Genomic DNA, 16,813 nt, shown 5'->3' on the forward strand with positions numbered 1-16,813 from the left:
CCACTCCTTCCAGCTGCATGTGGCCACTTGAGGTTTGGAAACAGCTTTGGCTTTGCACTGCAACGACACAGCTTCTGTTTATTTGCTACTTAATGGAAATAAATGAAAATCAGGGTATCCTCAAATGTGAAAGTGAACACTTGAGTGCTGTTCTGGACTGCTTTGAGAACAGCCAGCTACCTGTTGACTCTACTACCCTTTGGGCTACTGTTGAATCCTAAGCACAGCAAGACTTCCTAATTTTAACCAGGAGTGGGGTCACCCTGCTTGCAGCTGTGCAGAGAGGCAGACAGCCAACTGGGGAGTCGCAGCACATGCTCCTGCTGTTCTGGCTGAGGAGACCTGGTGATGTGTATTTGTTCATACCAAAGTGCACTGGCTCTAGAACAGCTAATCAGAGGCTCATTTTCACACGTTTCTCATAAAAAGATGGGACCTGGGCAGCAGGACTGCCCTGTGTTGTGAATGCCCCATCCCTGGCAGTGGTCAAGGCCAGGCTGGGTGGGGCTTTCAGCAACCTGGTCTAGTGGAAGGTGTCCCTGCCTGTGGCAGAGAGGTTAGAATTAGATGATCCTTAAGGTCCCTTCCAATTCTAACCATTCTAAGATTCTATGTTGTGCTGAATGTGCTGTAAAGTGAGGGGCTGCTGTGCTGCATGCAGCAATAACGCGCTCAAGAATTAAGGCTGCTTCCCTGCCAAGGCAGAGCAGCCCTCCCACACACCAGGGCAGAACAGCTATTGTCTGTGTAGTGTTGGCTCTGCAGGAGAGGATGTACAGGCCTGCACTCTTGTAAACTATGATCATGCAACAGGAGGGACCAAAGTAATAAGTTCTTCATCTTCTTAATGTCACGTACCTCCACAAAGCCTGCTACCTTTTGGAGGAGTTATTATTTTCACATTACCTGAATACACCTGTTGTTTCGCATTACTGTTCAGGCCAGCCTTAGCCTAAAATTCTGCTAGTGAAGCATGTGTAACGATCAAAGGAATGCATCTCCATAGTGTACGGTATCCATTTAAAACTGCCTCCCCTAGTACCTGGCAGGCTGAAAGCCATTTGAAAATGAAATATTCTATTCTCTAGCTTCTGTCCTGAATTGGCCTTCAAAAGGGGGGAATGAATGGCTAATAAAGGTTGTTAACCCTTGAACATAGTTCTGAGATATAAAGGATTTTATTCATCTTCACAGCATTTTTAATTCTGAGACACTATCTGAGCAGCATTACTCATCAAAGAATGAAACATGACAGAGGAGCACAGGGCTGATCGCTCAGCTTTACACACTTTGCAAAAGTAAATAAACCAGTGTATTATTGTGCCTGCCCTGGCCAGGTGATTTGGAAATGGGTAGTCACTGCTGCTGTCCTTAAAAAGAGATGCAAGAGCCTCATCTCTGTGAGGCAATGCCTCTCTCCTTGTCAGCCCAAGCTGAAAAACGGCACCAGAATAGTAATCACTGCAAGGGTGCAGGCACTTTGTGATTTTTGCAGGTTGCAGATTGAGACCTGCATCCTATGAGGGTGAGTAGCCTAATGTGACCTCTCTGCAGCTCTTTCACAGCTTATGCTAGTCACTTAACTGTACATGGCTCAGTTTACCTGTGAAGTGAGATTAAGCATTAAAAAGCAATAGACAAAAGTATTTCTTAACATTTTATAAGTATCTAAAACCTGTAACAAAGGTATAAATTACTCAACCGATACACCAAGAAGCACTGATGAGGGAACGGGAAATTAACCAGAACAAACCACTTTAACACAGCGTTTCCACACTCTGCTCAGAGAGGTGCTTCACTGAAAAGAGATGCAGTCTCTTGGTGTACCCAGAAATGCTTGGCAAAACATTAGCAAACAGAGAAACTGTTTAGAAATCTTCGTCATCGAAGGTCTCGGTGCACCTCAGCATAACAGTCTCATAATCAAACTGAAGATCTTCTTCCTGAAACCCCCCCCAAAGTCAAGCAGGGTTAAAACTCCAGGAGTTGACTGAGTTTCAAATATACAGTGGGTTGGTCAAGTGCTGACATGTGCCAGCTGATGTGTCATGAGCCTTCCTCTGAGTCAGCAACCAGCACTTGCCAGGTGCCTGAGGTGCCAGATAAAGAATGGCTCAAATCTTCAACCAATTTCTTTTTAAACTCACAGGGCTCCACCCTGTGGCTATCAATGTAATTCAGATAACTGGGCCTGAGTGTGGTAGCAAGTGGGTCACATAACAGGCTCTGAAGATAGGAGAGCTTCCTTGTGAGCCCTTAATTTCTACTGACTTCAGGCTTTTAGTAACAGGAAATAGTTTTGTCTTTCACCAGCTTACAGAGAGAAAGTGGCTCTTGAGAAATACATAAGTGTAGGAGATAAAAGGATTCATGCCTGCATTCCATCTAATCCACCTTCTGCACTGATGCAAAACTCCTCAGGGCAAAACTACTTTTTAAAAATAGGTGCTATTTAAAAAAGAATAGCGTAAGGAGCACTAAATCCACCTTGCTTTTTAAGTGTTTCACCTAAAAATCTGTAGTTTTAACAGAAATTGGGCCTTTGAAGAAGCAAAAGCCCTCAGTGCCATTTAGAAAAAGACTCTCAGATTTTTACTTAGATACTGTAAAACCTTTGGACCTCAATCTAAACTAATTCTTTACTACTTTTGCTGCTGAACATCTCTTATGTGACCTTAAGACAACAGCTCTTGAAAAATGACAAGACGGCTTTAATCTCACACTCAGAAATATTTCTGTACCATCTATGATGGAAGTATGCTCCTGTTCTCATTTTTGGGTCACTATCCTTTTAATAGCCCTCCCCATCCTTGTCCAAATGATTTACTCTCTCCTCTTGTGCAAAAGTCTTTCTCAAGCATTTTATACCAATGGGGTGCATGCCCTTGGCAGCCTTGAGATCCAGGACAGCAGCTTAAGAAAGGCTGTGCTCAGTGGATCTGAGATTACAAAATCCTGAATATACACAACGCAACAGTAATGCTTTGTACCTGGACAGTTATCCAGAAATGGCATAACATAGCACTGGCATATGCTGAGCAGCAATAAAACCCATCACCTCATCAGCTCTGCAGATGAAAGGAGACCATAAGCTGTCTTCTGTATTTCAGTTAGGTGCAAACTGCATGCCTTGCCTTGGTACTGGACCTCCTACCCACCTCTATGTCTTCTACAAAGTGTGTGCACAGTGCACCAATAATCCTTGGGATAATTTATCTCAGCAGTGCCCAGACTCCTGGGCTAGTGTAGCACTAGCACAGGTTCTGCATCAAGGGAGGGGGTTCAGTGGGCAGGAAGAGCTCCTTTCCCTGTCAAGTCCAGGAGTCTCTGATGCTCCAAGCAGCCCAATTTCTGGGGTAATGCATGTAGCCTATACTGAGCTGTCTGCAGCTGCTTGGGTTAGTTATCTATACAACCACTTCCATAACTGCCTCAATTTGTTTGTTTGAGATGGAGCTGAATTTCTGCTCTCAAAACAAAAATAATCTTGTCTTTTTTTTTTTTTGCCTCTTGGTGCAATTTGCTGTACTGCAGTTCTCTGAACCAAAACAGACTCTGACCTTCTTATTATCAGCACTCCCTAGCCTTGATTTCTGCTCACACACCCTTTTTATTGTCTTATCACAGACAACTCGAAGTTTCTTCTTAAAAGAAATGCACACATCCTTTTGTTTCCTTTTGGATTCAGAGAGCTCAGTCAACTGCCAATCTGCAGTACTTAAGCTTCTTTTCCTGCTTGTCTTCCCATTACTCATATTTTCCTAGTCTTATTTCAAATGTCCCTCTTCAAAGCTTGAAAGGGATACTATCTCTTATACCACCTCATCTGGGAGCTGTGGGAAGGACTTGGGCTCATACATAACAATGAAGCACCAAGCAGAAGGACAAAATGGAACCACTCAATGCTGCCAGGAATGACATTCACAAAAGCAATTTAAAACTGGAAAATATTGTATCTTTGTTTTATAGGCCTGCACAGTTCGTGGTCATTTACATAAATATGGAAGAGCTCTTCTCTGACCCAGAACATATTTATTCTATGTAATAAGGCTGTGTAGATCAGTGCTTGGTCTCTGACAAAGGCCAGGAGTAGATGTTGAGGCAAAAAGTCCAAGAACTGTGCATGCAGTGTGTTCGGTTCCACAATATATGCTCCAACATTATGGCAGACTGTGCTGTGAGGACCTTCTGAGCTGGAAATTGTATCTGGACCTTCAGATTTAGTAATTGTCAATGGATTGATGCCCAGGAGTTAAATCTGGTAATTTTCATGTGCAAGTGTTTTTTAATGTTGGGTTGTTTTTTTCTTTTTTAATTTCATGGAGTGTTTTTTAGTTACTCTCGTGTTAGACACAATGAATAATCGTTTTGGGTACCAAATCCACACCATTTCAGATCAAAATTCTCTCACAGTACATGTCAGTCTTTTTTGTGGAAAAGTCCTGCTTAGTTGCTCCTCTTTAATGCCTTTTGGTGTGCGTGCTGCCACTCTCTGAGCTTCCTTTAGTGCTACTGTCTCCCTAAGATGGGGGGAATCAAGTGGCATGCAGCAGTTCCTACGTGCTTAGTGGTGCATCACTAGTTTCTGCTTAGTTTTCTGTCCCAGTTACCCCTCATCAGAAACACTCTACTTCCTTCAAAGGAGCATCTGCTCAAGTAACAGAGACTGGGTGGAATATAGATGTGATGGAAAATAGCAAGAGTGGCTACAGTGGAGGCACAATTGACTCTGAATCCAAACAAGCAACTCTGGCTGAGGTATATCTCCCTTTCGCTACTCCACCCATGTGCAAGCTCTGAGCCACCTCCTTGGGAGGAGGGCAAGAATGCAAACACCACGACTTCTGGCTCAGGGAACCTGCAACTGTAATGCTGAGGTTAAGAGGCAGCTCAGCAGCTGTTTATTAGCTCTTTCAAGAACATGAATATCCTACTCCTAAGGCCTGCCAGTGGATGGCTCAGCCTAGGGAACCTGGCACCCAGACAAGCAGAAGGTGGTCCTACTGAGCTCAGAATGGAGTGGCTGGGTGTTAATGGAGAACTGCAAAGTCAGCTTTGCCTGCTCAGATGAGATCACTCAAGCTTTTCCAAAACGAACTTTCATGAAAACAATTAAAAAAAGAAAAAGGAGAGATCCTCACGTAATTTGCCATTTTGAATAATCTCTAAGCACTATCAACACCTCACACTTTGCCTCTTACAAAGGCAATCCTACTGACCTTTTGAAATGGCACATCTGAAGTGAGAGACCCAAGTTGTCATTTGTAATGATTCTGGACAATATGATCAGAAGCACAGAAAACAGAAGTCCTTTTTTGACAATGACAGAAACATACTGTTTCTATAAGAAATCCTGTGGCAAAGCTTACCTGGCAAAACTGTGTATCAGCAAAGAAGAGTTTTTTTAGGAAGTCAGTGATCTGCAGATAGAGCATGTGCTGATCCTTTGGATTTTCGTAAGTGCAGCTTGCAAATGCTGAACTGAAAATGGAACCAGACAATACATTCAACTTTCCATTCCTTCATTTCTCCTCCTACTTTAGCTCTTCCATATTTTTACTTTGTCTTCTACATATTTTTCTTATAAATTAAAAAAATATTCAAATTGTTTTCAAGATGATTCTGATATTAAATACAACAGCCAAGCAAGACAGGGAAGAGTGGAAGTAGACGTACTGTTGAGAAACTTTCTAACAAATGCAAGGAAAATATGTAAGAAAAGAGAACAGCAACAGAAGAAACCAGAATCACAACAAATAGATCCACGTAACAGCTTTAGTAGCATTGTGTTAGGGAGACGAATCTATCCATTATAACAGAGAGCAACAATGGTTATTTGTTGGTGTGGTTTTTTTAGGGCTGTTTAGAGGAACAGCTTTGACTTCTTTTGTGAAGTTTTTGAGTGAATGCAGTAACGTGTGGTCATGAAATGACATATTAGCTATCACTGGCAGGTTTGTATTCAGGTAACAGGTACTTCTGTCAAAAAAGCTATGAATTTTGTTCCTCTCCTCTATATCCTCCCTGGAATTTTACAAAGTTCTGCCATCATGTCTCTGTCTAGAATTACAAGGCACAGAGTGATAGGGAAGGAAGAGGGTAAATGTTGACTACTGAAATACTAATCTAATTTGGGACCTAAAACAGATTGCAAAGATGATGGCAATACACTGCAATATTAAGAAATAGTTAATCTTATTTTAAAATCAAACAACAATTGTGATCTAATAAATGTTATTTAATAGATATGTATTTCTTAAGCCCTATTATATATTCAGGCATATTCTGATCAACAGCCAAAACAGCCTTTTTTCCATTCATTCTGCTCTGGAAGCGCAAGGTGGAATGGTGGTAAAAGAGATTCACACTAAAGAACTCCAAATATGGAAAAATAAGTAGGAAAAGGGATTAAAAAAATGCCAAACCAAAACAAAACCAAACCCAGAATAAAAACACTATTTGCAAAAAGAAACAATCCTAATGAAGTAGCAAGAATGCATAAAGATGAGTTTTAATGTGATTTTTCTCTTCAGGAAAGCACCCTTTTCTTCCTTTGGTCTGAAAAATCAAAGGCAGTGCCAGCTCTGCATCTGACATGTTCTCTTTTAGGTAACTCATCTGACCTGTAGAGGAAAAAAATGTTTCTATTTAACAGGTCTTGTATTTCTTTCATGTAACTACTCAGGTCAACCACACTTTAGCTTGATCACTTCCTTGTGATTAAATTGGGGTACTTGAAAAAGGTAAGGGAGACAATGTTAGAAAATTATCTTTTTTGTCTCATTAAATGTGGGTAGAGTTTATGATTAGCTGATTTATCCAGGGAATGCCTTATAGTCCTCCTAGACCTGGTAAGTGAGAGAGAGAAAAGGAAAGCATTACAAATACTGTAATTTGAAAAGATGGAAAGCTATGCAGAGTAGTGAAGAAAATCAGAAGGACCGTAGTTACTTTGAAGTGATGGGGTGTTCTTAGTAAGTGATTCTTACTAATTCTGTCATAAATGCCTATTAATCATTTCACTTATGCACCTTAAGAGACAGTATTATTATGAGCACAATTGCTGGAGGCTGCTATTGTAACCATTTACTAAAAATCAAGCACAAAAAGAGAAGCTAGGCTATTGCCTTACTATGCAGACAACTTGCCATGGAGAATTGATAGTGGGCTACTAACTTTGTCTAGCAAAAGGGGTGAGTTTGCAATTTACCTCTGGCTAGACGTTCCCTGAGTCTCACTTCTGTCAAGGAAACCAGCAGCAACTTCAAACGCATCTTCCAACATTACCTATCGGGGAAACACTTCAGATGTCAACATATCCAGCCACCTACAAGTTCTATCTAGTATATAATTTTTTAAAATGAAGCTTTTAAAAGCATGATATTCTTTCTTTCCTTTTACAAGTATGCTTACGGCTAGAGTAAACCAAGAGGGTTTTGTGAAGACAGGATTAATAGGGAATAACTGTATCTCATGACTAGGAACATAAGGTTAGTACATTCCCTTCAGCCTGTGTTTCAACTTCTAGGAATTAGACTTAACATTACATCTCTCAAAAATCAGTAAAAACCATTAATTGTATCAGTGCTTTAGAGACTTGACCATGGGCTGCTGCTTCTGTCTGGAGACCTCAGTCTCCCCAAATCTCATTCCAGTGTGTGTGACATGGCTTGCAAAGGAACTTAGATGCTCCCTGCAACAGACTGATAAACTCATTAGTTTACTCTGCCATAATGCAGTTCGTACATTTTCTGTGCCAGAAAGTACTGTACATGCAACACTCCCATGACATTTCCTAAGGAAGTCAGCAATATAAGTTGTGTCATGTGCCTCAAAAAGAACTTGTCAATACCATTTACTTACATGCTAAAGGTGGACATCTGCAGCTAATAAAATTACACGTCTTTGAGCAGCTAGTTGCTTTAGTAATCAGTGCTCCAGGAACAGTTTACAAAGAGTTGGCTGTTATTTCATCTCTTTTTAACAAATACCCCGGCCTACTCAGTCACTGAGTTCTTGGCTCTGCAGAGGTGCATGACACAGGCAGTCATTAGCCCTGTACCACTGGAACTTTCTCTTTGCTACTAAGTGCTTTGATGAAAAAAAGCCACACAACCCAAAACACAGCAGGCCTTGGCAAACTGGGTATTCCTTCTGTATTTAGATCATCTGTGCTCCTTGGAGAGTTTGCAGAGAACAGTAACTGTGTAATCCTTGTCCTTGCTTCCTACCCCTGGAGCAAGTTAGAGTAAATTTAACTGTTACTTAGCACAAAAACTGCAGGTCACTGGAGACTATCAGCATTACTACCACTGCACTCCTATAGCTTGCCAAGGAGACAATTCTCTCTTTTACCAAGAGAGAATTTAGTGCAGGCATTTACTCAACGACTACTTATTGTCTTCACTTTTCACATTCAAGTGGTCTTGGGAAAGCTCAATTGCAACTACTGTATGTTAACAATTAAAAGCTGCAGAGTCAATTAGCATCTGAAAGCTTGGAGTTTCAGAGGCAGATGTATGTTACTGAACACTTACTTCCTCTCGTGTGGAGACTGAGGAATCACTGGCTTCCTCACTGTTACCTCGACTGTCCCTCACACTACCTTCAGTGCATGCAGGCTCCTGACAAGCAGCCTTAGGATCCATGAGGAAATCTCTCTGGCTACAGTACTGCAAGATGCTGTCTCTCCTGTCTTCTGAAAGCTCTTGCCAGAGGTGGAAAACAGCCGTGGATACCTCAGAAAGAGGCACCTCCTCAGTGCAAACAATTCCATGCTCTATCAGTAGGTCCACTGTGTGCTTATAAAAACACAGGTATCTGCAATGAATGGAAAGTGAGCATCTCTTAAAAGCAGGCTATGATGCAGCCATTTACTACAATTCAGCAGGAGCCTGGGGAGTAGCTCTGATTCGTAACTACTTCACTCGCTCTCCCCCTAAGACTTCATACAATTACTGCAGGTTGCCCAACACTGTTTGAAGATCTTAGCAACTCTTTGCCGAGGTTTCATCTGCGAGAGGCAGGTTCTAGCCACAGTCCAAGCAAAGCTGCCTCACAGCAGAAGCTCCAGGCACTGCACACTGTACTTGTTGCACAGGCAAACCTCATTCTGGCACTTCATAAATTTTGAGTTACTTGCCTTTATATCTGAGGATTTTACATTGTAATTCACTTTTTATACTTTTAGTGGCATTGCACTACACTTAGCCTTGGCTGAGGCCATATCCTGATGTACTAGGTACTATAAATACAGGTAGAAAGAGACTACCCCAGGCCTGGATGCTCTAACTTAAATAAGCATAGGAGCTCAATTTCCTCTGTTTTATATCTGAAGAAACACATCCTTAAGACTGACTTCTGTGCAGTCTGTAGTGAAATTTGTAATGGAACATATGTGCCATAATTTCAACCCTGTTACTAATCTCAGAATGAGCCCACTTTTTAGCACTGTGTGGCACAGTGAACTAGGGATAATAATATCTACTTTGGAAAGGTTATTTTATGTTAATTAAATGCTTAGAGCCTCTCAGATGAAAATAACAAGATTGAAAGAGTACAAACCAAGAGTTCTATAAACAGCAGTCACTAAGTTTGGGCTCAAAATGATTCCTTGAAGATGTCCCAGATGAGCACATTTCCTGATTAACTGAACAGTATTGCATGAGAGAAAATAACTCAGAAGAGTTCAGTCTCTTTTCTTTACTCATTTTCCTTTCTTTTCTCATTTTCTCCTCTCCTCATAGTTGTTCCAGCAAACCAATATCGAAAAATCTTAAGATTCTGCACACAAGCATAAACATATTCAAACTCCAGTTTCCACACTCTGGAGTATTTTCCTTCATTGCTGGAGACAAAATAACATAAGGAGAATAAGCACTGTCTCACTACAGATTCTGTATGTCCAGCTCCAAACAAAGGATCTGGAGTTTCTCAAACAGAAGAATATGAATGGTCATTAGAATGCTTTGCCAAAGAAATTAAGCTTGAACCATGACTCAACTATTTCCTTCCTGGCTGGAAGGATACAACAACATTTTGCACTGGACAGGGTACCCTACCAATGTAGCTCCTGTTGCTGGATGGGGGGGGGGAAACCAGTTGAAACTCAAAGTATTTCTGATGCTGTCCAAATAATATGGTTATGCAGTCATCAAAAGGCTGTTACTTTCTTTGGTGAAGAGTCCCTATTGTTTTATGCCTGTTGTAAAAGACCATTTTTTGAGAAGAATTAGCTATGAACCAACTGTGGTCTGCCATATGAGTGTAGGATAACTGCCAGAGTCCATACAATACAGGCCCTGGTCTACCTCGTCAGTGAAGAAGCTGTTTATGGCTATGTCGTGCATGCTTTCATGAAGTAGAGCTTACTTCCCCCAGAAAATCTTGAGTCAGCACATTTCAAGGTCTTGTAAATGATACCTTACCACAGCAGAAACAGGAGTGGGAGGCTGGTGCCATCTCCTGGCACAACTGAAGCCTCACTTTGATGAAAAACCCAGTGATCCAAGGGAATTTTATAAATAAGCACTGGCTCAAAGGAAAAGAGAAGGAACCGCGGAAGTTTTTACGTGGAAGAGGATGCCAGGCGCACCTGTGGATTCTCCTGCACTGCATATTCTTAACTCTGAAATGGTCAGGGTGAAACTGACTCTGCTTGATGGTACAGGATAGATTAGATACCCATCTGTTTCTCAAATCTTTACAACTAAATTATCATTTATGCTTTTGGAAAGCATCCATGACCTGTAAGTACCTCCTTGTGCTGTCTGACAGCAAGAGGAAGAATGTGATGAATAATGTACTCAGTCTTAAGATACCAATAACTCCGAAATAAACCCAGTAATTTTACCATTTCAACTAGAGACTAAAATACATGGATCACTGACACAAGAACAGTGGTCTTTGATTTTTAGGTCCTGCATCAGGCACTTAGGAGCTGATTATAAAGGAGGTTACAGGCTTGCACCCACTAGCTAGAAGTCTGACACACATAGGTGTTTAGGTTCCCCTTCTCCCCCCTGCCATGTTGCAGACATTCTGAAGAGGGCTTTCTGACATCTTTCAGACCACCACTATTTTGCAGCCCGCAGGCTGAGAACTACGTGATCTTCCCTAACTGGATCCAGCCTTGTATCCTGCTCTGATCCCACAAAAAAGTACTGCAAGCTGTCAGGAGCTAAAGGTCTATTTCTGTGAGGGGCAATAGTGTTCCAGCTCCTCATAACAATGCTATTACAGGCAGAATAAACATCACTGTGGGGGAAAGTGTCTGCCTACCTCTGGTTCCTGCACCTCCCCAGAACACATACAGCGAGACATACAGCAATTCTTATATTCCTAAAATCTAGCCCTGTTGCAGAGATACAACTTGATAGTGGTACTGATGCCACAAATACACACGGACATGTACCTACATAAAGCACTCTGGATGAATAATCTCCTATTCCATCTGAGCTTGCCTACTGAACCACTTTTGTTAGCAGGTCTGTTGCATCTGACCCTGCAAGCAGTATGGACACTGGTAAAACATGGCCATGCATGGACTGACATATTTAAAAGAATTTTTTTTCCCTTTCTCAAGGATGTGTGGAAAATCCCCAGGGATTTCCCGAGGCCTGGAGAGCTGGGGGCTGCTATGATGCTGGGAGTGCACTGACATGCAAGTTGCAGCTAAGGGACTTAGGAGGTGCTCAGGTTCATCACCAGCAGGGTTAAAATTGCTGGCATAAAGCTTCTGCAAAGCAGACACAAGTTCCAGTAGGGCTGCATGAAGAGCAGCAACTAGATGCACAGTGCTATTTCAAACAACTTAAAAAACTGAAGTTAACACGGGATGCATCTACCGTTCAAATTCCACCAGATCAGGGGATGAAGTGTCTGAAGACTGGATCAATTCTGACTTCCTATCCTCTTCCAGTGTTGGCTTTTCATGTTCTTGAATCAAATACCAGACAGAAGAGTCACTCTCACTTACAGCTTCAGAGGATGATGCAGTGCTGGAAAGAACACAAGAATACACAGAATAAAAAGCCACATGAACAACTTATGAATTGAATTAATAAGATCCTTGTCATGCACACTCCCGAGTGAAGGGCCATTCTTCCCAAGCCAGCCTTCTCCTCCTCTTTTTGTTTGCAGGCAAACAAGAAGTCCTTGCTGGAGATCAGCTACATAGGAGGGAAGGAAATACAAGCACTGACTAGAAATGAGACCAACAACATGCTTAGAGTGTTTTTTCACAGCACAGATATTACAGGGGTCCAGGTGAAATCTCTTTACCTCACACTGAAAGGCCTCTGCTTGGAAATATAGCAAGAATGACAAAGAGGTTCAGAGATGCTGGGATGAAAATAATTGCAAAGTATTATCATCTTTCTTTGATTAGTATAAGCCCTTACCTGTGATTGCTGAAGTGCCTCTTGACATATTCCTCCCTGACTTCCTCCAAGCTGGATGGATTCCCATCCTCCAGACTGAAGGATTCTGTTGTCAGCAGAAAAGTTACTGTCACATCAGTGGCACTCTAGGCGTCCCTCTCACCCTCAGCCCCAAACAAACAGAATAATTTCAACAACTGGTTCTTCACAAGCCAGAGCTTTTCATAAGGCAAAAATGATGTAAAAGGAGAAACTTCTGCCTCTTCTACAATGTAATTACCATTGGGGGGGGGGGGGGGTATTATTATTGAGGAACTTTGAATCGATACCTTCTTCCTAATCTTGGTCTGATAGACCTGATGGTGAAAACAACCATGTCCAGGCAAGTACTAGTCAATACAGTATTCACAAGCAGTATGAATTGTACTTATATGCAAGTAAATGCAAGGGGAAGTTTACCTCCAAACTCTTCTCAACCAGCCTCACTGCTTGTGATCCCTTCAATTTTATAAAATAATACAAGTCTGTGTTGGCTAGGACCTTAAATGTCATCTGGTTCTAACCCCCTGCCATGAGCAGGGACATCTTCCACCACACCAGGTTGCTCAAAGACCCATCCAACCTGGCCTTGAACACTGCCAGGGATGGGGCAGCCACAGCTTCTCTGGGCAACCTATGCCAGTGCCTCACCACCGTAACAGTACAGAATTTCTTCCTAATATCTAATATAAACCTACCCCCTTTCAGTTTAAATCCATTCCCCCTTGTCCTGTCACTACATGTCCTTGTAAAAAGTTTGTCTCCAGATTTCCTGTAGGCCCCCTTTATGTATTAGAAGACTGTTATAAGGTCTCCCCTGAGCCTTCTCCAAACTGAACTCTTTCAGCCTCTCTTCATAGGAGAGGTTTACTCTGTCAAACTACTCCCTCTACCTATGGCTGACTTCCCCAGTCCTACTTGCTGCCACTGAGGGCAGTAGCCAGCATCAGAGAACAGAAGGCATGCTGGCAAGGGTGTGAAGTTCCAAAGTGGGAGCTGCCTCAGCTGCTGACAGCACACGCTAGTCTGGTGTGATGCATGCTGTCACAAGTGATAATGGAAGAGTGCATGAAGATGACCCATCACGCTGAAAAAAAATAAAAATGCAGCGTCTCTCTTACCCATTTCTATAAGAGGTTCTTAATTAGAGGCTTCTGTTTCCTATTCTAGGAAATCCTCAAAAGCTTCTCTGTCGTCCCCCCCCGGCCTTTACCTCACCCAGAGCCTGCTGTTCTGAAGTTTAAGTCCTGGCTGGGCTCAACTTGGACTGTGCCATGTTGCTGCAGCTGTGAGGAGCACACACGCTCCTGCAGCCTCTCAGTGGGAGCCCAAGCATGCAGCCTGGGGACCCATGCCAGCCCCAAACCTGCCAGGGGTGAACTGGCAGAAGGGTGACAAGGGCACTCTGCCTGAACTACTTGCTCTCACGGGTTAGCAGGAATTACTTGTTTCCTTCCTTCACCTAGGCTGAGGAGGGGGTAGGAACAACTGATAGTCAGAGGGGGATTTCTGAGGTGCAGTGCTTAGTGAGTCAATACACTTTTTGCTATCCCCTGCTTACTGCTACAACTAAAGCCACAGTTTAATGTTTTAATGGGCTCAGTCTGTACCTATCTGTCTCTATTTAACAAATAAATTAACAAAACCAGTCCAGGCACTCTGTCCACAGCAAATTCAGTTGCATGCAGTTACCTTTCATCTTCAGCAAAAAACCCAAGGTTTGCTCCAGCTTCTGGATAGATTTCTTAGCCTTACGCAAAACCTGATACTAAACATAAGAAGAAATGAGAACTGATTGCTCTCTGCTCTGACTAGATTCATGTTTTAACATGCCTTGGTTGCTTTCTTCACTTTTCCTTCATTTTGACCTTCAGTTATATCAATGAAACAACTGTGTTTTTTCACAAGCAACTGTCATGCATATGAACAGGGAAAAGAACTAATACCAGAGCAAACTTAAAATATAGGATATAAATATATATTATGCAATACAAACACATAACACCTAGTTACATAGACATTTGTTACTTAACTCTGACCTTCTTTCCTCAGCGAATGGCCTTGTTTGGCTCATTCTCTTCTTGGAGCATGTCCAGAAATACCATGCTGTGAAGTCTTGCTGGATATCTACCAACTTCAGGCACGACTTTACTAATCATTTCCCATGAGAATTTTGCTAGGAGAAGCCTTTGCCCTGTTGTAGTCTCAGCTACACTTACATAAACTGGAATAACTTCAGTTTGCTGCACATCATTCCATCGTTTATAGAAAACACAGCTGAGAAAATGTGGCAAATACATTTAAACATATGCAGCTCAAAAATATTTCAAGATTTATGTGATTGGTGACACGATCCACAATCGCCATAGGCAGGGCGAATATCTTGTAGAGTTTTCACACGGGCAATTTTAGCCAGACACTAACCACTGGGATTACAAGTGAATGTCTGTGTTTAGGCTTTCACAGATACTGAGCCTCCTTGGCCTCCAAGTGTCACACAAGGGGCACATGATAGTACAAAAATGCAATTTCAAGAATTGATGTGAAGATAGACTAGACAAAATACGTATCTGTTTAGACCTGGCTTCTGAGATAATGGTGATTTCAGCTTAACTTGCATCTTGTTCAGAACATGGCGAACTGAACTCTTACCTCAACCTGCATGAGAGTTAAGGGGCTCAGCAGGCACAAGCCCCAGATAGCAGTATTTTGCATGTTCAGAGCCTCAAAACCATTTACAAGGACAATTCCCCTCCTAAGCAATCATTACGCTCTCCCATTTTACAAACTGGAAAACTGAAAGTAACCGATCTTACTAAATGAAGTGGTGGTGGAGTTGAGGATAAAAAGGACTCCCTGTGTTTATCCCTCTGCCTTGAGAATGGTAATATCTGTCTTTCCAGTAGCATTTTGGGGTCAATTTTATCTTTATAAACAATTTTGTTTTAAGGAAATAGTTTTGGAGGTTTTGGTTTGTTGGGTTTGGTTTTTTTTGGTTTTAGTTTAGTAGAGACCAATAAACAGTACTGGTGGTGGTTTTTTCCTGACTTTTTACAGTGTGTTGAACACAGAGCGCACCTTCATAAGGCTGAATGAATTACTCCCTCCCCTACAACTTATTCTCTTAATCCTTACAACACACTATTCTGACTTCACAGCAAAATGACTTCACAGCAAAAAGATAACTTCATCATGGGATCCCTTGGTTTGTTTACAAAATATAAAGAAGCCGCAAAGCTACAAAGAAGCTGCAAAAACCCTCTGAGAAAAGTGTAGATAGGGCCCATGATAAATCCATGATCCGTAAGTGAGCAATTTTCTTACACTGACTTGCCTGCTTTAAAGTAAATGCAATCGAGGAAAGCTGCACACAGTGAAATTACACACAGACTGGCATCCATAAAGATACAGTGGCCATCCTAAGGACGCTGGTTAAATTTAAACACACCCACGTATAACAAGCACTGCACAACGAAACAGTCACTGCTGCGCACCTTTGACGCTGAACTGCCTGACCGGGACAAAACAGCTTCCCGCAAGCCGCTGAAGAGGTTTGCCAGTGTAGCCCGGTGGCGTGCCTGTGATGAGCGCCACTTGGCCACGTGAGGCTCTGCCTCTTGGAGTTGTCTCAGGGGACTGGGATTCACTCTGGCATGCGTCTTCCTACAGCCTTCAGCTGTCTCCATCAAAAGCTGCAATGCAACACTTATTTATATTGAATAAATATGTAAGTAAGTGAAGAAAAAGAAACCTTAAAGCCTGCATAGTGGACTGACAAAAAAGGCAAGCTTGGGTGACTGAAAGGAGCACTCCAGCTCATTTTTCCACAGGAAATAATGGAGTTTGAAATCTTCTCTTTGCCTGAGGGATATCACCTCTAAGTACTGACTAAGGCCTAACCTATGGGTAATGATAAACAGTGGGGCATGAAACCATAGCCAAGACAAGCCTCCCACCTCCTGCACCCTTCCCCACATGGCTATCTGGGGCTCAGCTTCCCATTGTGCTGAGGCTCCTCAGGCCCACCAATGGCAAAGATAGACTTCTCCACGCCAGAATTCTTTCTCCAATTAACTGTGACATCCGAGCAGGCATTGATACGAAATGCACACGTGTGAGAAGCTGAGATACATGCCCACCCGGGCCCGCTGCAGCCACCCCTCCGGCCTCACAGAGCCCAAATCGCCCACCTTGGGAAGCCCTTCCTAGCACTGGACCAGTGCTCCCTGCCCCATTACCGACTGCAAGCACGGGCTAGAGGTAAAAACGTCTGCCCCTGCTGTTTCTTCCGCATCCGGGAGGGAAAATGCCTGCCCGGATAAGCCCCTGCGGGAAACCGCCGGAAGCTTCCGTGGATCGACCGATCGAACGATCGATCGATCCTGCCCTGCCGG

At 42.6% G+C, this 16,813-nt stretch overlaps 1 protein-coding gene across 6 annotated transcripts; it reads right to left on the reverse strand.

The window, feature by feature from the left end:
* Positions 1-1,159: 1,159 nt before the first annotated feature.
* Positions 1,160-16,799, reverse strand: STRA8 (stimulated by retinoic acid 8). 6 transcript variants are annotated; one of them, XM_061357539.1, is made up of 9 exons: positions 16,662-16,799; positions 15,914-16,111; positions 14,112-14,187; positions 12,402-12,489; positions 11,847-11,999; positions 8,538-8,820; positions 7,211-7,287; positions 5,370-5,481; positions 1,160-1,433 (listed from the first exon to the last, which is right to left on the reverse strand). In XM_061357539.1, exons 2-9 carry the CDS (start codon positions 16,103-16,105, stop codon positions 1,200-1,202), a joined length of 1,215 nt encoding a protein of 404 aa, XP_061213523.1. In that variant the 5' UTR covers positions 16,106-16,111; positions 16,662-16,799; the 3' UTR covers positions 1,160-1,199. The 6 variants fall into 6 exon arrangements, with proteins under 6 accessions (XP_061213523.1, XP_061213532.1, XP_061213574.1 ...); XM_061357548.1 differs by lacking the exon at positions 16,662-16,799 and having other exon boundaries at positions 12,402-12,486; positions 15,914-16,389; XM_061357569.1 differs by lacking the exons at positions 1,160-1,433; positions 16,662-16,799 and adding an exon at positions 1,645-1,943 and having other exon boundaries at positions 12,402-12,486; positions 15,914-16,389.
* Between the last annotated feature and the right edge of the window lie 14 nt (positions 16,800-16,813).

This window comes from Neopsephotus bourkii, unplaced genomic scaffold (assembly GCF_033783945.1).
Source record: "Neopsephotus bourkii isolate Nb327-2 ecotype Australia unplaced genomic scaffold, CSIRO-AGI_Nbou_v1 NB_107, whole genome shotgun sequence".
Classification (NCBI taxonomy): Eukaryota; Metazoa; Chordata; class Aves; order Psittaciformes; family Psittacidae; genus Neopsephotus; species Neopsephotus bourkii.